Below are 24,131 nucleotides of genomic sequence, written 5' to 3'. Positions count from 1 at the left end.
AAAGGAACAAAAAGAATGGTGAACAACTTAAACTTCAGGGAGGGCCTGGGGCTTCCTCCCTACTCACACTCCTGCGACGAAAGGCACTGATTGTCCCTCAGCGCAATCCCAGGTTCCAGTTCACTCCCCGGGCCCAGTGCTGGGTATTCCTCTGACGGGGAATAGAACCCCTGCTGGGTCCTCTCTCAGGCTCTCCCCTCGGGATCAGGAGGTTTCCTGACTGGCCCAAGAAGGGGGCTCACAGCCTCCTCTCTGCTGCATTACCCCAGCCTTTTCCCCACCATCGGCTTTTAACACAGTCAGGCGGTGTCTCCTAATGACATCATCCTCCCATGCCCATTCCAGCCATATAGAAAAGTGGGTGATGAACTGCGCAGGCAGTTTGTTCCCCACCTGCTCATCTTGGATTGTCACTTCTGAAAAAGGTAAGTTCACTCCGCTTGTGGGGCTGTTTTTCTGGGGTTGCAGTGGACTATCCCTACCGTGGCCCCAACTGTGGGATAGGGGTTTCTGCCCCTCTTTTTGTCCCCCTGGGACAGGGCTGCACCAAGATTATTTTCTGTAGTCAAAAAGCAGAATGACTTTCAAATAGGCTTTGAAACTTAGACATTTTGACAAATATAGAAAGTATTTAAAATACTTGCAGGACTTTATAATTGGCTCCGCACATTAGCATATAGGCAAAAGAGTGGAGTGGCAAGATTTCACTACAGTCAGGAGTAAGACTGGCATTTTTGAGGTATGTTTTCAATTTTTAGAGCATGCTAGAATTCAGTACACTTTAGAAAGGCTTAAATAGATCTTGTTTGTTAGTTTGGCATTGTTATATGCATATACTTTATACTGAACTAGCGAGGCTGGTAATAAACAGATACATATTGTCAGAGCTGTATATGAAACTGGGTAAGAGGTAGTTGTTAAAGTAGTTGTTTTCTTAAAACAGAAGTCACTTTACACGCAATTCTAGTTGTCAGTTATGTCATTGTGTGCCTTCTTGATGAGAATGACTACGAAGGAAGAAAATTGTGGCCATTTATATGCTGGTTTACTCCTTCAGCTGTTTTAAAACAATTGGAATCTACTCACCAATTTACTGAGGGAAAGGTATTCATCCATAAATAACTCTCCATCATCTTTAATCAATGGACAGGGATTCAGAAGACCTTGCCAACCCATGTCAGTCACTCGAATTGTGGCTGAACCTGGACGAGGGATTCTGCCAGTGTTCCAATTCAGTTCCATCTCAGCATCGCCTAAACATTAAAGAACAAGAATTAGTTTTCTTTTTTTCATATTTACTATGTACTCTTAGCAAAGGTTACTCTGACTTGCCGTCAGAGTTAGCAGGAGTGCCACCAGGCAGTACAAATGATTAAACACGCAAACTAAGGGGATGATAGAGTAACACCCTAATCATAACCTCACTTTATATATTCTTCATTTCTCTGCTCTCTTGTCTCATGCACATTAAATTTGGACTGTAACTGTCTTGGGGAAAAGATAGTTTTGTGGCTCATGGAGCAGAACCAAACTTGATCACTCTAGGAGTCTACAGTTTCCCCTCACTTCCACTTTGGCACATTTGAAAACAAACTGGATTGGACACTTTGTCTTCTACAGTCTATATAAAATGCTATGCATAACTATGGATCTATGAAAATAAAAAAATAAATACACAATACAAATTGTAGAAGATCATCTCTCCCCCCACTATACTCGTCTCCCTTCTTCAGTGTCAAGGCAGCTTTTTGCCTACACCTTTATCCTGCCCAATCCTTCTGAAGATTATAAGTGGCATGCAGAATAGCTCTGATGCAGCTCATACTGCCAGACTATGGGCAAGAACAGTGATTCTCAACCAAGGAAGGTGTTGCCAGATCTTCTGAAGGATGGAGATAAGCAGAGAAACTAAGCAGATAAGTAAAGATTTAAGTTCAGTCACTACCTAGACAGTTTCCCTCTTTTCCCCAGGGCTCTCTGCAAGGAACTACATTAGTTTTTGAAATTGAGTGCTATTCAATTCATACAAGTTATGGAGGGGTGCTTCAAATCCAGAAAGATAGATAACTATTGCTGTAAAATATTACCTGTAATATGTGGAATAAATGTGAAATGTTAATGTAGGTCAGCCAGAACATGGCTACCAACTCCTACAGCTGGAAACTTTACGTGTGTGTGAACATATCTACCCCCACACACATCAATAATGATGCATATGTGAATATGTAATAACAAACTATGTTTCAAGGGAAGAATGAGATACTGCAGTTTAAGGTGTTATCTAAACTGTTAGTAGTTATCTAAACTGAATCAAAATCAATCAGCCCATTTTTTTTCTTTGACAGCTTATAGCAAGTGATGTGAAAATTTGAGTCCCCCGAATTCCAGTTTGCTGGAAAGGATTAAGAGCAACAGGTTTTACTTGAAACAGTGTGGGGCTTTCTGGCTTTACACTGACTTTTTCAGCTACTGCTAATCATTTGGCAGCAGATAAGTATCACAGCTGGAAATACTACTGCACAAGGAAATTAACAGAAGGCTACAGACAAAAAACAAATCTTACTCAATGAAGGAACACCTGCAATTTTGCATGTTTTCCTATTGTGAGGCAATGCCTATTGTTAGCACTTGAAAAGTAATGAAATCATCAGGATGATCATAACAACCTGACACACCTTTGTTTATTGGCCGAGATGTGGGTATAGCTATATTCCCACATCAGTAAACAGACTGAATCCGGAGTACCTTCTGATAGGAAAAATAGTTAATTCTCAGCTAGTAAGTAATGTTTAAAGAGATAAAGTGACATTAATACTAAGGTTTAACCCAGTGATTCTCAACCTTTATAGACTTTTCTGAATTTAGCATCTTAAAAAAAACAAATTTATGACTGGAAACACGTTTTAAACAGGTCAGAATATTTTTGACACTCTTGATTTCTATTTGAAATCTCTGGGTTTATCTTGTGAATCATACCCAGCAGTTTACACACTCAGCAGTGCTAACATTGTGCAGCACTCCGTGGCACTCTTAAAAGGATCTCATGGTACCTCACAGTGCTGTAAACCCCAGTTGAGAATCACTAGTTTAAACCAAAGGGACCTCTCACCTCCCTGACCACCATACGAGTCTTTACCCCCATTGCTAGAAGGGAGATCAGAAACACTGAGTCCTAAATGAAATATAAATTTCATGATTTTCCCCAAAGCACATAGATGAATTACGACACTTAAAATGTCCCCATTTCTCCAAACAGTGTGAAGAAATTAATTTGTCTGTTAACAATACTGAGCCATTGATTATTTCTGAACTTCAGATATGCCCAACACAGATTAAGACAGACAAAGTCTGAACTGTCAGTTTAAAAAAATATAGCTAAAAAACAGCCATATAAAAAATTCTTTGTTGACCAAATCTCTCCACTCAGGATTTTCTAGATTTATGAAGAAAAAGATTAAACTTTGTACCATTCTCACCACCTTTGTACCCAAATCTCTTTTACCCTTACCAGAGAACAACTGAAAGATGAAAATAACAAAGGAAAGCTAGTTTCATTTGGACAAATGACTGTCCGATACCTGACTAGGATTACAGTATCTGTTCTATTAATGCTGGAACACTTGTATGACAGATGAATAAGTAGGACTGCTTTGTTAGATTATTTATAAAGTTAAAAGGCTTATGGTTCCTTTTAATTCAAGCAAGGAAATCACTATCAGGAGAGAGACCTGCCTATTGTATTCATTCTATTTGCTTTTTTTGGACCCATGTGGGTTGAGAGTCAGGAATTATTGATGTGATGCATCAATGCAAAACACAAATGTGATAATGGCTAGAGCACCCAAACAACAGCTCTAAAGAGTTAACCCACTTACATAAAATAAATGATTTATCTCATCCCTTCGGTCCACTGCTATTGCATTTCAAAATGTCCTTTCATCTTTGAAACGTATGTTGATGCAGCACTTACTTAAGATTTGACAAGCAAATCAATTTGTGGTTTAATATCTGAAATAACATTCCCAATTTTATACTTCCTGTTATTGATCTGCAATTCGTAATTATTGTAACCTTGGATTAGTGAGGAGAATGATATTTTCAGTGTAAATTGTATTGGTTAAGACTGAGTTATTGTCAGTACAGAACACAAATCTTGGGTACCCTTCCAACTTTTCAAATCTTTCCCTAAAATATGGGTCATAATGAGGAATAACATTTAAAAAGGGGAATACAGAAGAGACGGCAATGAAGAAATTGTTACAATGAAGTGCAAATCTCACATGGAACATCCAATTAATCTCTAAAGTGAGTGGTAGGATGCAGACACAACTATCACACCTGCCAACTGGTGACATTTTCCATTATGGTAACAAAACTTCCTTTATCCAAGATAGAAGGAAGGGGGAATATAGTGGGACTATAGAAAAGACAGAAAACCATGGAATCTGTGAGCACATTACAGTGCACTGCCACGTGTACAGAAAAACTGTGGAAAGGTATGAGCTACCAGCAACAACTAAAACCACTATCCAAACCTACAGATTTCTTAAAACTGCCACAGAGTTTTCTTTTACCCAAAAGAGAGAACGCCTTCTAAGCTCCTAAACCTGGTACGGATACCCTGGTTACATTGAAATTTATACAATAACATTATGTTCTGAAATAGGTAAGGCTTCTCCTCTGCAACCACCCTCAGGACAATCATTGAAACACAGAAAAGTACTTTAGTTATTGCTGGAGCTCATAACTTTCCACTGTTTTCCTATACACATGGCAGTGCACTGTAATGTTCTCACAGGCTCCGGGAGTGGTGAGAGATGCATGGGTGCTAGCCTATCATGTCCCAGCACCCCAAAACCCCCCAACAATCCCCAGCAGCCATGGAGCACCCTGCCAACCCCCAGCACAGCCAGAGGTAAGCACGGCCCATGGTGGGAGGGACACAGCCCAAATGCAGGGCAGCTGAGTGGAGCTGAGGAGGGTCTCACCCCACCCTGGCTCCTACTTTGCCCAGCCCCACAGGGAGCCATGCAACCAGAGCCTCGCGAACAGGACGTGCAAACAGGCGTGCTTCTGGGCCCAGTGCATGAGTTAATGCAGGAGTTTGTGCAGGAGGGTGAGTGGGAGGGCCTGAGGCCCTGCCAGTGAGCCCTAGGGAAGCTAGTCCCATCAGTCACTGTCACCAGCCAGCCTACCAGCAGCACAATGCAGATGGGCACACGCCGCATCCCGAGGGTGCCCTCGGAGTCTGAGACCCCTGCTCTGGCACCTCAGAGGCCTCCACCCATGGTTCCGGGCTCCATGCACACGGAGCCTCTGGCTCACGGTTGCGGGGGCTACCTGGCACGTTTCCAGGCTCCTGGGACGGGGAGCATGACCACCTCCCTTTGCAAGGTTTGCTCCACTCTGGAGTCTCTGAGGTGCTAGATAGAGGAGCTCCAAGGTACAGTCCAGAGACTGCATGCCATCAGGGATGGTGAGTAGGAGATAGACTCCTACTGCCATGCCCTTCACCCCCTGGAGGTGGAGGGTAAACCAAGGTCGCCTTCCAGGACAAGGGAGGACTTGGGGATCTCCCATACTGTCCAGCCAGGGGGTTGGACCAAGGTGGTCAAGGGCCCCAAGGCCCGTCACACCAGGGTTCCCTCCCCTCTGGGGCTTTGCAACAGGTACAAACCTCTTGCAGCCCCAGTTCAGCCTGCAGAGATGCCAGCTCCTGCAGGCAAGGGAGGATCACCCACCCCCACTCTCCCTAAGACAAAACGCAGAGTGGTTGTCATGGGAGACTCCCTCCTGAGGGGGATCGAAGGGGCAATCTGATGCCCCAAGCCCCTAGCCCGGGAGGATGCTACTTCTCGGGGGCCCGCATCCAGGACATAGCAGAGAGGATCCCAAAGATTATCTGGCCCTCTGACCACTACCCTTTGCTCCTTATCCATGTGGGCATGAATGACACAGCACAAAGCAATCCCAGCCAGGTCATGAGAGACTACAGGGTTCTGGGAGTGGGGTTTAGGGAGTTAGGGGCACAAGTGGTCTTTTCCTCCTGGTAGTGGGTCATGGGCTGAGGAGGGAGAGACAGGTCAAGGTAGTCAACCAAAGACTGCAGCACTGGTGTCATCATGAAGGCTTTGGCTTCCACAATCACAGTCCACTCTTTGGTGAGAGAGGCAGTGGTCTGCTGGGGAGAGACAGCCTCCATCTCACTCTGCTGGGGAGGAGGCTCTTCTCAGCCAGACTGGCTGACCTGCCCAACCAGGCTTTAAACTAAGCCCACCGGGGGTTGGGGGGATTATTGCCACTGCAAGCCCACTGGGCAATGTTGTAAATCCAGTAGGCTAAGGCACTCAAGGGAACCCACCCCTACCCTAGCCCCAAAACGATCTGTAGGGAAGGCAGGAGCCCCCAGTAAGACACTTACCTGACTGTACACCAATGCCAGGAGCTTGGGGAATAAATAGGAGGAACTGGTCCTCCTGCTAAACCTCACAGGGATAACAAAAACCTGGTGGGACTCCACCTATGACTGGGCCACAGGTATAGATGGCTATACCCTGTACAGGCGAGATTGTACAGATAAAAGGAGTGGGGGTGTAGCCCTCTATATCAAGGACAGCTACATGTCCCAGCAAATTGACATTGGCACCAAGAAGGACGACTGGAGTCTCTCTGGGTTAAAATACATGGGGAACGTGGCACAAGGGACATTACAGTAGGAGTCTACTACAGACCTCCTAACCAGAAACAAGAGCTGGACCAGGAATTCTCCAGGGAACTGGCTGAGGCTGCATGCTCTCAGTGCATGGTTCTCATGTGAGACTTTAACTACCTGGTCATCTCATGGGAAGAGCACTCGGCCAAATCCAGTCAATTGCAAAGCTTCCTCATGTGTGCAGATGAGCTCTATCTGACTCAAGAAGTCTGTGGACCGACAAGACGTAAAGCACTGCTGGACCTGGTACTGGCCAAAGGGGTTGACCTAGTCAGTGATCTAAGAATCGATGGAAAGCTGGGTGACAGCAACCATGAGCTGATCACCTTTACTATCCATTGCAAAGCTGGCAAGTCAGTCAGCAATACAGAAGTCCTCGACTTCAGAAAAGCTGACTTTGACAAGCTCAGGAGGCTCATTGTTGAGGCCCTAAGGGACCATGACATGACAGGAAGAGGAGTCCAAAAAGAGTGGTTGCTCTTCAAGGGAGCAATCCTGACAGCACAAGAGATAGCCATCCCATCTCAGAGCAAGGGTAGCAAAAGGCCATAGCAACTCCCTTGGCTCAGCAGGGAATTTGAGGACCTCCTATGCCTCAAAAGAGAGATGTATAAAGGATGGAAGGAAGGAATTACCACCAAGGAGGAGTGCTCAGCACTGGTACTCAGCACCTGCAGGGAGTGGATCAGGAAAGCCAAGGCTGCAACTGAGCTCCATCTGGCTTCACATATCAAGGATAACAAAAAGTCCTTTTTCAGATATGTAGGGAGATGGAAAAAAGGCAAGGGCAACATTGGATCAAAATTGAACCAAACAGGACAGCTGGTAACTGACACAGAGGAAAAGGCCAATCTGGTTAATAGGTACTTTGCATCAGTGTTTCATCAGTCCAATGGGACTACCCTACCTAGCAAGATGCGGGACAGCCAGGGTGAGGGCATATTTATACCCAGCATTGGTGTTGATCTAGTAAAGGATCACCTTGAAAGGCTGGACATCTTCAAGTCAGCTGGTCCTGACAGATTACACCCTAGAGTACTTAAGGAGCTTGCAGGTGTCATAGCTCAACCACTGGCAAAAAAATTCAAAACTTTGTGGCACTCAGGTGAAGTACCTGAAGACTGGAAGATGGCCAATGTGGTACACATATTCAAGAAAGGGCAAAAAGTAGATCCCGGGAATTACAGGCCAATCAGCTTGCCTCAGTCCCCGTTAAGATTCTGGAGAAAATTATCAAGGAGACCCTTCTGGATAAGCTGGCTGATGGCAACATCCTGAGGGACAGCCAGCACCAGTTTGTCGCAGGTAGGTCTTGCCTGACCAATCTCATCTCCTTCTATGACCAGGTGACATATCAACTGGACAAGGGAGAAGAGAGTGATGTTATATATCTGGACTTTAAAAAAGCCTTTGATCTGGTGTCCCATGACCTCCTCATTGAAAAATTGGCCAACTCTGGCTTTGGCTACACCACAGTCTGATGGCTGGGAAATTGGCTGCGAGATCAGACCCAGAGAGTAGAGGTCAATGGTGGTGAATCATTATGGCACTCTGTGATCAGTAGCATCCCCCAAGGCTCTGTCCTTGGACTGGTTCTCTTTAGCATCTTTATTAACGATGTGGACATTGGTGTCAGAAGTGCACTGGCTAAGTTCACTGATGACACTAAACTTTGGGGCATAGTGTCCACACCTTAGGACAGACTAGTGATCCAGGCAGACTTGGACAAACTTAGCAAGTGGGCGGATACAAACCTGATGACATTCAGTACCGATAAACGTAAGGTACTCCACCTTGGGGAAAAAACCCCACAGCATACTTACGGGCTCGGCAGTGCTCCGCTTGCTAGTACCACTGCTGAAAGAGACTTGAGGGTCATGACTGACCACAAAATGAACATGAGCCACCAATGCAATGTCACAGCTGGTAAAGCAAACAAAACTCTGGCTTGTATCCATAGATGCTTCTCAACTAAATCTCAGGATGTTATCCTCCCACTGTACTTGGCCTTGGTGAGGCCGCAGCTGGCATACTGCATCCAATTCTGGGCTCCACAATTCAACAAGGATGTCAAGAAGCTTGAGAGAGTCCAGAGGAGAGCCACACACATGATCAGAGGGCAAGAGAATAGGTTTTATGAAGAGAGGCTGAGAGCCATGGGACTCTTCAGCCTGGAAAAGTGCAGGCTCAGGGGGAACCTGGTGGCTGCTTATAAATACATAAGGTGTGTACATCAGGACCTGGGAGAACATCTGTTCACCAGAGCGCCCCAAGGAAAAACAAGGACCAATGGTCATAAACTCCTCCAAGACTGATTTAGGCGGGACATAAGGAAAAATTTCTTTACTGTCCAAGCCCCCAAGACCTGGAATACACTCCCTCCAGAAGCAGTGAAGGCACCTACTCTGAACTCATTCAAGAAATGCTTGGATACTTATCTTGCTGACCCTAGCTGACTTCCTGCCCCTGGGGAAGGGGGCTGGACTTGATGATCTTCGAGGTCCCTTCCAGCCCTAACATCTATGAAATCTATTAAATCATTATATTAAACATAATGCACAGCAGCTAGCCTACCATCTAATATAGGATGTGGTCCTTTAAACAGTTACACTGATGCTTAACTAGACTCAGATGGTCTTACAAACCTCAGTGGGCTTACACACATGAAGAAAACTAAGCATATGCATTAGGGCTTTTTAACAGGGGTGATGGAAAGATAACATTGCCAGTGAAGAGACCCAAGGAATCATCAACCAGAGGCTCACCTTTACCAGAATCAGAAGGAAACTGAATAGAAATGCGGTGTGCACTCCAGATGCCAATATGTATATGCTCCATAGAAGTTGCCAAGTGGTAACCAGGAAATAAGGGTATTGAAAAACAAACTTAAGAGGAACTCTTAGGAAAGAGAGCAGAGCTCAACTCCACAGAGCTTGATCTCAACACCGGGGAGCAGATAGGAGCAGCAGCAAATGACTGAAATAGAGAAAGAGATTAGTTTCTGGGCTGTACACTAACACTGATGTGAGAAGGATGAAAGAACTGGTGCTTCAAGGATGAGATGGGAACAGTTAATAGAATTTAGTTCAGCAAGCTCCTAAAGCAGGTGGCTAATATTAATCACAGTTGTCCTACTGAAGTCAGTGGCCAGGGTGGGAGTCAAGAGATCCCGAGTCCAATCCCAGCTAACCACTCAAGCACTTCCTGTCCTGTCCTACTTGTTCCCTCTGTAAAATGAGGATGATAATATTACACAGATGCAGTGAGAGTTAGTTAATGACTGCACAACACTACAATACAGTACATTGACACAAAGGGTTGTTGTTGCTGTTATTAAACAAAACTGTCCTTGGAACAATGTGGTAGTACTTCCTGCAGAAGAATCTAATTTACTAGAAAGAAATTGGCAGAGAAGAGTTATCTGATGTAATTAGGGCCTAGCAGACTGGTAAAGTTCCAAGACTCCATTGTTTTCTTATAACAAATTATTTGAGAGTCAATGATAAGGCAGGGGTATAGGTTGTAGCTGGCTACAACCTATACCCCTCTAACATGGAAGATATCGAATTCAGCCATTTGAAATGGAAACTGTACAACATGAAAAAGAAAGAAGCCAAACTCAACAGCAACATATATTTTCTAAGCCTTTACAAGAAACACAACTTAATTCCCTCAGGACTAAACATCTACAATCCTCCGACTACTACACACAACTCCAAATATACCTCACAGCTATGCAGAAGAACTTCAGAGAAAATTAGAAATCATCTACGTCACCTACTCTACTCCAGAAGAGACCAGCTCAGGAAAGAAATCATTACATACTACAACAACTTAAAAGACAGAAATCCAATCTTCCCTAGCAATATACAATGGATACAAAGAGACTACGAAAAACTTTCTACAACATTCAACCTACATAAAAAGAAGAAATGGAACAAATTACTCCAAGAACAAGTTCCCCAGCCACAAAACAGCCATCAAAGGAACAACACCAACATCTTACAACCTTCCAACCTCAGACTTGATAAAACTGAAAGCAGCAACCAACCCACAAATATTATCAATCTCTCCACGCACATACTTACCAAAACTGAAAAATCTGTCCTTTCTAAACCTATGTCCAATGATAAGGCAGTGCATTCTTCATTAAATGCACATAAATATGTATTTCACATGCAGCAATTGCCAGAAGCATTTGACTGTACATTAATTATGCCTACAAAACCAAAAAAATAAAACCCTGGAAAATACATTTTGAATTGTGACTGGCTATTAGTACTTCTAATTCAGGTTCAAAATAATATCAGCAAGAGCTCTTATCCACAAACTGTAATTAGACTGTTACTGGTTTGAGGGGTTTCTGGATTTTTAATTCTTTTTTAACAGTCCACACAGATGGGTGTAGCTTTATTCCAGGAAAATATATATATCCACCTATTAAAGGTGACCTGGCAAATATAAAAAATATATATATATAGCCACATCACCCCAGGTAAGGGAGACACACACAGCACACTGACACTGGAAATTTGACCTTTTTCAAGTTCTCCGAGTTCATTGTTGCAAGTAACACCTCAGTATGCATTATGGTGATGTCATCACATCAGCCAACAAACCGCACGAATACTGAAGTAGCCATAAATATGAAAATGATACATTTTAGTTAATCCTTAGTATACCCACAGCACTACTACAATAGTTCTTATGACTCTTAAGTTGAATAATGGGAGTCAAGAAAATTTGGTTTCCAATTTTCTGCTGTGAGTCACATATTGGGCACCTGTTCTTGAGCAGCGAGGCTGTGCCAATGCGAGCAGGCTTGATTAATCAAGCCTGCTGGAGCATGGTAAATACCAAGTTCCAACAGACTCCAGCATCTCGTGTATCAGCATCTCCAGCATCTCGTGTATCAGCGTCATGTATGCTTAGAAATGAAAGGAGGGGTGCTTTTACTAAAGCTCATCGAACTTTACCATCATATTTAAATGCGGGGACACAGATACATGGGACACAGATACACATATCTCTTGGAACTGCTCTAATTAAAGAGCCCCTTCCCCCCACACCCAGGGAGCACATGTATAAATGCCCATTATGCCCTAGGCTTCCATTGCTCTTCTCTGTCCCAGCTCCTGGCTGACCCTCTTTCTGCTTACTCTAGACCAGTGGTTTTCAACCTGTGGTCCACAGACCCCTGGGGGGCGCAGACAACGTCTAAGGGGTTCACAAAAGATGACTATGATCAATCAAAAGTCTGTGAATACCCACACTTACAATTCAAAGGGGTCCATTCAAAATTTCCAAAGGGGTTCGCATCTCCATTCAAAATGTTGTAGGTGTTGTCAACTGAAAAGAGGTTGAAAACCACTATTCTAGAAGACCATTGGGTGTGACCACCAGTATCTGGGGGAGCATTTGTTCACCAGAGCACCCCAAGGGATGACGAGGTCAAACGGTTATAAACTACTGCAAGACCGTTTCAGGCTGGACATAAGAAAGAATTTCTCTACTGTCCAAGCCCCCAAGGTCTGGAACAGCCTGCCATCAGAGGTGGTTCAAGCACCTACATTGAACACCTTCAAGAGAATATTGGATGCTTATCTTGCTGGGATCCTATGACCCCAGCTGACTTCCTGCCCCTCGGGCAGGGGGCTGGACTCGATGATCTTCTGAGGTCCCTTCCAACTCTAATGTCTATGAAATCTATGAAATTGGGACTCAACCTTCCTACCCCATGGGCCAGATGAATAGCATGAGATTGGCCAATGGGTGCAATCCTATTTATTGACCCAACCCCATGTGCTGGATGTGGCTGTACGCTGACCCAGTTCCAGTGCATACCAGCCCGACACCATGTACCCAGGACCAGCCGTGAAGCAATGCAGCCACCCTGAGCATGGGGGCAGACCCACATTATAAGGCCCACAGGACTCCCCATGGGTCCAGAAATTTGGCAGCAGGAGACTGGCAATTAACACTGACATCACTTCCTCACTGTCAAATTTCCCTATCTGTTGGGAACTCCACAGGCTAAATGACATGGTCACAAGCGAGGGTCTGAGCACCACTGCTCTGGACTTTTCCTTATGTACCCTCAGAACAAATGAGGGTGGATAGAGCCTTCTAAGGAATACAATTATTTTGTCTCCTAGGGTAGGCTCTGAACAAGCATTCTATTCTGCTCTTTGGCAACTTGTGGCTTCAGAAAATGACTCTGTGCTGGGATCAATCTAATTTCAGCTATGGTACTGGAGTTCCATATTATCTTCTCTATAGGATGCAGGCCTGAAAACTCTCTATAAAGAGCACTTCAAAAACACCCCACCGTCTTCTCAGCGCATGGAACTTCTATTAAAGTATTCAATTTTTCCTGCCCCCCACGATTATGGAATTACTGTTTGTTAATTCCAGAATCACAAGTCATGGCAGCACTCCCAGCACTACTGAGATTCAGTATGAAAATAAAAAATTCTTTGTTTACAGTCGCAGCGTTTGGTTTAAAAGTCCTAAGTGAGCTTTGAGTGCCCTTTTAAGTGTAATTTTGTACAAATGCACTAGATAACCCCTTCTGGAAAATAACTGTTGGGCAGCTGGAATTTGATATGAGGTCATCAGGAAGCAACCATTACATTAATCCATCCCTAATGCCAAAAACAACTCCCTGTTGCATTTATGTAAAATGCAGCATCGTGCACTATTCTAGTCTACTTTAGAAGGTGTACTAAAAAAAGTTTAAAATATGCCTGATTTTATAGAAAACAATCACTCTAAAAACCACTTTTTTTTCTGTAGAATACTAGCTGTTATTGCACCAGGGCAGATGCAACTTTGTCTTGAAAGCATCTGTATCAGGACTCAGTAACCCCTGGCATACATGCCAGAGTATGGCACATGAAGACATTTTGCTTGGCATGTGCGCCTTGCGGCAGACAGCAGGGGAGCTGTGAGGGGCTTTCCTGATCCTTGTTGTGGCAATGCAGCCCTGGCCCACTTCCCCACCATCCACCTTTAAGGTGTGTGTGCACCTGCTGCCAGCAACGAGCCAGACCAGGGAGCTCCATGGACCCTGGTGCAGCTGTTTGCAGCCTCCTGGCTGCCTGCCATAGCTGACCTGGGCTCTAGACAGACCCCTGCTGTCTGCCATGAAGCCCAGGCTGCTCACAGCAGGAAGTGGGGAGGCTGCAAAGCAGCTTCAGAGGGGTCTGTGGAGGCCCAGGCTAGCTCATTGCCAGCAGCAGATGCACACATCTTGGGGCAGATAGTGGGGTAGGGCCAAGGTTGCGCTGCCACAACAAGGATTGGGCTCTTTGTGGCTTCCCCACCATCCACACCCCTAGAACGCCAACATCTTACAAGTCAAGGTTCCAGCTGCATACGGCACTCTGCACAAAAATGTTGCTGACCCCTTATCTATATTTATGTGTCTCAATACTTGTTACCAGCACCTCACCCAGGAAAGTTATCCACTTTACCCGGGTTCAGATGCCTCGGATCCTATGCTTGGAAAGTATTTAGCGCAGAAATAAGTGCAAAATGTATAATACTTTACCAGATTTCTGCTGAAGTTGTAAGGTGGTGGGGAAATTTTTATCCCACATGGTGGAAATACCTCTAAATTAGATCTTTCTGGAACTAAATTGCTCAACATTGTTCTCCTCTAGCAGGGGACAAAGTGGTTCTTTCTTCCTTACACGTGCTCTTAGGAGTCAATGAAACAATAAACCAAACTGAAATCATTTGTTACAGTCTTTAGTGTTGGCAGTCTGCAGCAGTGCAGTAGCAGTTTATTATACCCTGCTGTATATACCACAGACGATGTAAGAAAGGATTGTAAGTGTACAGTCGGTGGCTGCAAAGGATGTAAGTGTGGACTCCTCAGTTTGCTAAAGTGACTTTATGCTGTAGTGCAAAGTGATGAAACAGTTAATAGGCAAATCTTCTTGTATAAAGGAGCTTTCTGTTGCCAGAAAACTGGCCCAATGGCCTACACCCACATCTTCCTATACCCAACAGAAGGGAAAAATGGGGTATGATAAGGCACAGGTGTAACATGTGTGAGACAACAAGGGGTGGCTTTCCCAGGCACAAACTCATGGAAAAAAACAACCATATAATTGAGCCAGCAGCCTGGACCCAAGCAGACGTTGCCACTGCCCCTGTGTATATCAGCTTCCCCGGAAGCCCAGCCACATCATTATGCCCCTGTGACAAGGTATAGATTGAAGGAGACATGGTACAGCAGAACTTCACTATTCCTAATCCTTCACCAATATGAAGTCCTTGTACAGTCCTTACACCTGTGGCATGGGTTAGAGTAGCCAGTACTGATGCTGTATCTTCTTCTGGGAAATCCAGGATCAAGGGACTACTCATGTCCATCATTCTTCACTGCATCTAGCACAGCTGAATACAAAGGAGACTCAGGCCACATGGTGTAAAAACTTCCTGTCTTCATGGAATAATTGCTGAAATTCCAAAAGCGTAAAGGGACTGAGATATCAGCTAGCTGCCTTTGACGCAGACAAATGTAAACATTATATGCAGGAAACACCAGGGTACTGAGTATATGGAAAAATAATTAAACTACTAGGAGAGACTTAAACTTATAATTTTCCAACTTTTTTAAAATGGCTTGTTTTACTTTTAAACTACAATAATAGTCCTCTCAACTATCCTCAATGTACAGCTATTAATTTCAACCTTAACTCAAATTTAACAAAGTATTTTGTCTGGGAATACTTAATATCCATTGTTTGGGGCTTACCACCAAAATCCTATCCTTATCTGCACAGACAGAGCTTATGGATAATTGTATTCTCCTGAGTTGAATTAAGATCTGATCTGAAGTACAGTATTTGGTAGGTTATCTTATTATAAACTGAATATTCTGTAACATTTAAAATGGCAGTTAGGACATTTACCTTTTTGTCACCATTCAGAAGATCTCATTTTCTCAGGTTACTGGTAGGTCCTGTATTTTAGACACAGCAGCACTCATCAACATGCTAAATACTTTCCAAGCACACAGAAAAACAACAACTCTCCATTTCAGTGTTATGTCCTATTTTGACCAAGTCTTACTCGCAAGCTTACCTTTACATCCTATGGGTAGTGGGACTCCTTATTATGTATAAAGTTAGGAATGTGGGTAAATCCTTGTAAGATTGGAGTCTTTCCCAGTAGCATTTAAACTTGCAATAAAACTATCCCTGTATGGATCCAGCAATTTATATCCCTTCTCTGCCCACAGCTTTACCAAAAAGGGAATCCAAAATCTCCATGTTCCTAATCATCCCTGACAAGTATGATCAGTCTTCAAGTAGCATAAAAGCTTGTAAGTCAAAACCAGAGTTGAAATTCAAGTTGTCCAATTTGCCTCTCATCTCATTTCCAATAAAACTTAGGACTTGCTTTCAGTGTGGAGACTTAAAACAGGAAAAACAAGTATATAGCTACTAATCTGAGAGCTGAATGCTAAGGCTAGACTGTAAAAATGAGTGTTCAGTGCACCAGAATGCCACAGCACGTGTCATTTCTAGGCCCACTCCATAGTCAAGTCTTTGACTACTGCTTAAAAGAATTACCCCCAGCATCCTTTCTTCTTATGAAGTGAACTTAACATGTGGAAACAAAATGTTTCTGACTCACTGTGTAGCTTGAAAGCTATAAAAAAAATTTAAAAGTCATGATAAAATTCTTTCTGAAAGAAGAAGGTAAATTTAAGAAAGCATTTTAAAACCCAAGCAAATGAAGTCAATGGGGAATCTTTTATTCACTTCACTGGCTATTAGATCAGGCCCTTCAGCATAATCTTTACTAAGTGATAAGAATCAGGTAAGATTAATTTCCACAAAAGCAAAACTATTTGATAATTAATCCGTGCTGACTATTCAGATTTCTGGCACTTGATGAACTGGATATAATGTTTTACATGTTTTAAAAACAAATTGTTACATGTGGAAGATTAAGGAGCAGATCCCAAATGGGATCTTCTCTAAAATAGTTATGAAAATCTTGTCAGTATGCAATAAGAGTTAGTAAGAATAAAAGAAATAACTACTACTGAATGTGGTGTAATAGCTCAGTGCTTTACAGCCATGCTTTATTATCATTAATTATCTGTATTAAAATAGTACTTAAGAGGTAGGTTGCATTGTAACAGGTATCCTATAAACATATAACCAAGAGTGAGTCTCTGGCCTCAAGGGCTTGAAGTCCAAGTTAAGACAAGAAATAGCGGAGGGAGGGAAGAAGGAGGAAAAACTAACGGTGAGTTTTAAATGTCGGTCCTTTTATTTCAAAGATTGCAGGAAAAAATAAAAAGACTACAGCATCTTCCCAGGAAATAAACAAGACCAGAGATGTAAAACAGCTATATTTAACAAAGCTTGCATTTAATTGATAATCATTCATATCAGGTAAGAGTAAACAAACTCACCAATGTTTCTGTTGTGCATCTTTTCTATCAAAACACGCTCATTCAATACTTAGCTGATAGGATCCTAACTGTACCAGCTGAATGCTAAAAATGAAGGTAGGAACAAACAAACAAATTGCAGCCGGTTAAAAAAACAGTGGGATTTACCATGGTGCTGACCCATGGTAATTGTCCATAAGCCCTCTTTTACCTTGAAGTAAATGACAGCTAACCAGAGGCAGTTCAGCCCTCAGTAAAATATATACACAGGCATTTACCATGGAACAGCTGATGCACAGTAAAGCCCTGCCCTTTTATGCCATGGTGGCTGATCATATGTTCATATCCTCAGAGTCAGGTCCTGAACTGGTATAAACTGGCTAGAAAGCCCGTTTTCTCATTTGTAAAGTGAGCAGAATTTGTACTGTACCCTTTCATTCATCAGCTACACAACCCACACAGTTCTCATTTTTCAGAGATAACTGCATTTAGGAGAAAAAAAGAGGATGAAAGTAAGAGGCAAATGTAAAAAAGTAGGAAGAATGAGATGGGTATTGCTACACTATAGTACCTTTGTTCTTGGTGAAGAGCAATGTGGACAGTGGTCATTATAAAGCCATACAAAGAACACTCCCAAGCTCAAGTCTACAGGCAAACCTCCATTGTGAAGCGAACTCAAGCTTTCACTGACATTACCCAAATCCCTCTCTATTCCACACACAAAGCCTTCTCACTAGAGGCTACTGGTCATCCTGAGCTGACTGAAACACTTAGGACTACAAGCTAAAACTTGAATGAGGTTTTCATTTGGGCTGGCAACCCATCCCCTTTAAAGTGAGATGCAGGTTGAGAGCGAGGGTTCTCCAGTGCCTCTCCACAATTCCCAGCATGTGCTTTGAAGACAGACAAGTTCATTCACAATGCACTAGCAAAGATTCACAATGAAGCTCATTTTACCACAGCACAAAGAACTATGGTACATGTTCATCACCCAAGTTAACTGCAGTGAAGAGATGGCCTAGGTTTGTTACCATTAAAGCATTTCTATAGTGCCTGCAGTTTGGTACTGAAACCTAGGCATCTCATATAGTGACAAACAAAAATAATGGGTCACTTAAAGATCTATTTACAGTTAATGCTGCACTGCATTTAAACACCCTCTGCAATCGTCAGTATGTACTCATGAGGAAAATTCATGGAATACAATTTTTCAAAATTTCAGATTGCCTTTTAAATCTTAAATAATTGTCAGATCTCTCTTGCCAGACAACTAGATAACTAACTGAAGGCCAGAGACCAAGGAGTTACTTTCAGTTTTTGGAATAGGACATAAATGTTTCTGGCTTCCACTGCTGTGTTCAGACAGTATATTCAAGCAAAGAAAAGCAATTCTAGGCAAAGTCAAAGGGAAAGAGCAGATATCCGAATATAGTGCAAGAAGATATTTGAATACCAAATGCCTCTGCAAATCCTGGCTGATTCAAACAGCTTAAAGGGACACAGTGGGTGCATCTATATGTGCCATTAAGGCAAAGTGATAGACTCTGGCATTTGCACTGGAGTCAGCTACTGCCAGGAGCAGCATCTGCACATGCGCCCAGGACAACAGCAGTTTGAGCTGGAGTGCAGCAGCCCTAGACTGGCAGCAGGCTTGTGGGGGGTAGGGGTCAGCCCCAGGATCCAGGTGGCAGCGTCAAGCAGTGGAGGGACTGGCTGGGGCACAAGAGTGCAGAAATTGCAGAGCCGTGTGTCCACCCCAGCTCAAACTGTAGAGGTCCCGGTCACAGTCCATATGTGAGTTTCTGTGCAGTAAATGACTCTGCCCTAATACTGACACACATATATCGTGACATTTTACTGTGGAGCTAATTAGTCAACTCCACAGTAAAGTGCACATGTAGATGCACCCAGTCAGATCAATTTAGGTTCCACATTCAGGTTTTATATACAGAACTTATTAAACAAAATGCCTCAAATTGAAATCTAAATACTTCTATACACTGGTAATGTATAAAAGGAGGAAGAGTACTGCTTTAGTAAATGGCTATAAACAAAACTTAGATAGTCTAAGAAAAATGTAGTACAAATAAGTTACATAACTTGGATTATGTTTCTAATATTCTTCCAGTTTCAGTAATGCGAGGTGACAATAATAAAAACAAAGAAATACAGTGAGATAAGTAAAGGCATTTTTTTTAAATTAAATTTTAATCAGTGTCATTTTGAAAAAGCTTAGTATGCACTGATTTTTCATTTGTAATGTTGTTCCATTAGCATTTCCAATTCCTGCAGTGGCAAATCTATAGTGTTCCAATTTGTATTATGGCAACTCTATGTTACCCTAGTGATTTCATGAAATATTGCCGGATTCATTATTGTTTTCCTGCAGGATAAGATGTGAACTTCAAGTGGTAAGAAAAATACTAATTACACTCAGTTTTATTAGCAAATAAAACTGGATGCTTCTAAATTGGATAATTCTAAATTAATTTTAATGAGAGGCTCAAGGATTTTCTAGGTCAAAACAGCCCATCTGTATTTGTCCAAAAGTAAACAGCAAGCCATTCACATTAATATAAAATGTAGCAACTCCTAATTGAGGTGAGGAATCATATTTATATTTTTGCACAATTAAAATGTTATAATATTACAGGCTAAAAATATTGGAGACTTTCCTCTAATTCTGTCCCGAAATACATGTCAGTTAGTGGAACAACTCTTCAGAAGCCAAACTCACATCTTATCAAAGGACAGCTTTCATACTGAATCTGACCAACAAGGTTGTGAAAGCAAGCCAGCTGGTAGGCTTTTTTTATTCTTTCTACTGACCCAAGCACACTCCATTGTGGAAACGGACAGACAAGAAGATGTCTGGGGGATAGTGTCAGTAGCTTCATACCCTGCTGTTCACTCAATACTAAGGAGTTTATGATCAGCAACAGCTTCTACCACAGATCAGGTAAGCTACATACTGATCCCGTGATGTACAGGCTGCACAATGCTAAAGCACAAAGTATGCTAAAAATCGACAGTTGCTGTCAGAGGCAGGAGTGGTATCATCAGTTCTGTGCCTTATTATCTGCTGCTCTTCTATAACTTGCTGGTAAAAATGCATGTTGTTTAGAGTTCAAACTCCTCACATATATTCCCAGTGTTAAGGCATGTCGAGAGAACATAAATGGCAGGAAAGCTGTTAGGTGACAATAACTGTGGACTCAGAGAATAATTGTGGAATAGAGTCCTTTCTAATCCAACTACCTGTTATGCAGAGAGTTCAAGTTGGAAAAACAGTAGAAGAGACAATAAAGGATAGGAAAGGAAAAGGAGGAAGACAAAAGACAAAAAGAGATAGTAAGAAGAGTATTGTAGTACAGATCTATACAGAAAAAGACTTTTTCCAGCTACTTAGTTGGTCTAATAAAAACTATCACAGTTACCCAGAGAACCTTCTCTGCCTTTTAAAAAGTAAGAAACCCATAAGTATTGTGTGTATTTTGTTAATATATAAAAAAATAAAGGAAAGACTTCCACCTATAGCTTTTAAGTTTCACCTTTTCTTCTGTAGGCATCACTGGCCCCCTTTTCTCTTCTCATCCATCTCTTTCTCTTCTCATACCGTTTCCCATTTACTAGTCCTCACTTTCATCTGCATTCATTTGTCTTTACTAACACACATGCTCACGGGGAAGGTTTTCAAGTGCTTGTCCGACCATTCTGTTAAACTAGCATGAAGAAGCCGGTCTTAAATTAAAAAGGAAAAAAAAGAAAAAAAGAAATAAAGACTGATAAAATGGAACATTCCTTTATAAATTAGAGGGCATAAATTGCTACTTTGTCAACCAGGAAAGCGAATACCAGGCCCAATATGTCAAGAAACTGTGACAGTACATAAAGGAATATAGCTTAAAACAGCTTACTGAAACAATGACTGAAAACAACTTCCAGAAGTAATCAGGGCAAGGTGAGGGGTTTAAAGTACAATTGATGTGTTTGACAATAGTTATTTACTGAATACCAGAAAGAGCAGTTGCCCCTGAGGCTGTAATAAGTAACCTGACTTGGTATAGTACGAAGACTGTTTGCTTGGGTCCAGCACTGGATAAAAGGCTGAAGTCAACATTTACTACTTTTGCACTACATCATTCATCAGAAAGTATTGTCTGGAGAAAGCACTCAGGATAAGAAACATAATAGCCATTGACATTTTAAAAGTCTCATTTGTTCTTATGAAGAAAACATCAAGAGGAAAAACAAAAAGAAGTTTGACAAGCTTTCAGACACACACTGCCCGAGGACCTGAAAAAGGGCAGTATGTGTCCAAAAGTTTGTCAAACTTGTCTCCCAACTATACAGTTGACCCAGTAAAAGATATCACAGAACTCATGCCTCTCTAAGAGAATATCCTAACTAGTCAGTCAAATACTGGACGAAAAAGGTGCACAGTATGGAGGTCTTATGTATCCTATGGCAGGCTACTAAGGACGGGTCATATTCTATGTAATACACTGTCTACATGAAAAACCATAGACATTACCTGCACAGGGTCCTGTATAATCTAAAAGAGAAGCTTCTCAGACATGCTGTCCATGCTGCTCTGGGACATACTGCATCTCTGTAAATGAAGCCCCAGCTCTACAAGGTGATAAGCGAGTCCTGCATGGTTCTGAGCTCCCACCTAAATCAATGGGAGGTGAAGATGTCCAGAACCTTTAAGTAGTGCCCAGCATCTTAACAGGACCATCACGTGGTTTTGGGTCAGGATTTGCACTTACTAAATAGATTTCTTTGCTCTTAACTGGGAGGAAAACCCCATATAAAATATTCAGAGATAATTTCCTACAGTGTAGGATTAGCTTGGGTTATTTATATTTCAGAACAGTTCCCCTCAGAGCTCTACAGGCTTGTACAACTTAAATGTATAATTGGAAAAAAAACCACAACAGATTCATTGTAAACTCTGAAAAAAAGCAGAGAACATCAGACATTTCAAATAAGGAGGATTTTCCCTCTCCATCTCTATAGATGCTCTACGACAGGAGCACAAACTATCTTTGGTCTTAAGTGTATTAGTCATAGATGTTAAACAAGATCTTTGCTTGTTATTAAGGGTCCTTCTAAAACAGTGGTTCCCAGCCTTTGCAAATAATGGCACGAGTTTCCCTGATGGGCACTGTACCAGCCACCGCCTGCTGCCTCCTGTTCAATTCTGCATACATAATTAATAAATAATAATAATTCTTTATGCGTTTGCTCATCTCCCAAGAACTATACATACGTGAAATAATGTTCAGAGCAGAATCATGCTTGTAAATATAACCATCCCCGCGTTACAGAGACAGCAAACAAGGTGCAAAAGATAAAAGTGTCTTGGCAAAGACTAGCCTAGCAAAGGGAACCCAGGTGTTTCTGGCTCCTCGCCTGGGATTTATCTGACATTTCGTTCAGATGCTCAAGCTGCATCATGCGTGCAGTGGCAGACAGCCGCCTGCCCGCACAGGGGAGTACAGAGACACGCCATGAAGGCAGAGGGGGGAAAATTAAGACTGGAGAAGCACCAGCAAGGTTGCAAGGTCACAGGACCCGGTGTCATGACATTTAGGCTGTTGTGTGGCCTGATGCCCACTGTGTCAGCCCAGCCAGGCTGCGAAAGTGCAGACACGGAGCAGGATTTCCCTCTGGCCTGGAAAGGGATTTGGAAGGGCAGGGGGTGGGTGTTGGAAAGGATGCACGGGGCACCCCAAACAAGCGGGGGGAGGAGGGGGGCTGCTGCCCTCCACATGTAGTGCAGTTAGAAGCACCAATCCACAGGGCCTGCTGGAGACAGCAAGGAGGCAGCTATGGAGGCAAAGGGAGTAGCACCTGTGGTACCCCGCACCCCTGCCCCTGCCCCTGCCCCTACCCCTGCCTTGGGAAGCTGATGACTCCCCTCGCCCAACCTTGAGTACATGGTGCATGGGGGTCAGGCTCCTACCTGCTGCTCATTTCCTCCTGCAAGGAGAGGGGAAGGGGGAACACCCCTGCCTTTCCCCACACCGGCCCACTGGGAAAAGGACCTAGACTGGGCCCCCCAGCGGTGCACAGCTGGAAGGAGCTGGGTCTCCCCCTGCCCTGCGCGCACGCACAGGCTCACAGCCTGCCTGCCCGAGGTGCTGCCAGCCTTCGCTTGAGGAGCAGGCAGCTGCAAGGCCTCTGGTTGCCCTGGCAACCAGTTGATTTGCATGGCCTCATTACATATTCATGACTTCCAGCCCTTCCAAGGGTGCCTCCCAGCAAGGGTGGCTGCTGGGAGAGGCGTGCTCCTGCATTTCCCTCCACCCATTGTGCTCTGCGCTGCTGCTGGCATAGGCCCAGAGGCCTGGCCAGCCTGCAGCTGCTGCCTCTCACAGCCATACCCACAGAAAGTGCCCCTGGGAGGCCTCTTGCTGTCCCCAGTTTCTTCCCTTGCTAACTGCCTTGGCCAACAGAGACCCTATGCACTCCCCAGCTCTCTCTGCTTCTCTGCACCCCCATGCCACACTTCCCAGGCTTCCCACTCCCGCCCCAGCCAACCTCAACCAACCTCTTCTGCCTCAACATACCTTGCCCTTTCCAGCTCCCTCGTTGACCCTCTGCCTCCACAGCTCCATCATCTTCCCATACTCGCCCCTCCCACCCTGCCTCTGCATAGCTTCCCTTGTGCCAGCCTTGCAAAGGCCTCATTCAATTCCCAGCCTCCCAGCACACACATTTCCCAGGCTCCTTGGTACGGTGGCCATCGTAGAGGAAAGTCTGGTTTTCTGCTACTCTGCCCTCTGTCTTCTATTGATATGAAGCCCAATGCCGTTATGCGCTCTATTTTTCTCTTCAAGAAAGGTGTCCGGTTTCGTATCAACAGAGGACAACCGGTCTGTCCTCTATAATGGCCACCCTACTCCTTGACACCGTCCCACCCCAGTCCCCTCTGCCCCTCTGCACACCACTCTGCAGGTTCTCGGCTCGCTTGGGTCACATCTGGTCTTG

General features: G+C 43.5%; 1 protein-coding gene across 1 annotated transcript in view; it reads right to left on the bottom strand.

Annotated features, from left to right (window-relative positions):
* LRRC56 (leucine rich repeat containing 56) overlaps window positions 1–23,289 on the bottom strand; it is a 119,883-nt gene extending 96,594 nt beyond the window's left edge. Inside the window, exons 1-2 of the mRNA XM_019547294.1 lie at window positions 23,104–23,289; window positions 1,087–1,253 (exon numbers count right to left, since the gene is read on the bottom strand). Coding sequence (XP_019402839.1) covers window positions 1,087–1,242 — 156 coding nt within the window. The 5' untranslated portion in view covers window positions 1,243–1,253; window positions 23,104–23,289. The remainder of the gene's footprint in view (window positions 1–1,086; window positions 1,254–23,103) is intronic.
* Between the last annotated feature and the right edge of the window lie 842 nt (window positions 23,290–24,131).

Source organism: Crocodylus porosus, unplaced genomic scaffold (genome assembly GCF_001723895.1).
Source record: "Crocodylus porosus isolate Cpor-Errol unplaced genomic scaffold, CroPor_comp1, whole genome shotgun sequence".
Taxonomy (NCBI): domain Eukaryota; kingdom Metazoa; phylum Chordata; order Crocodylia; family Crocodylidae; genus Crocodylus; species Crocodylus porosus.
The sequence above is the reverse complement of the archived record's forward strand: the minus strand, read 5'-3'. Positions and strand labels throughout refer to the sequence as shown.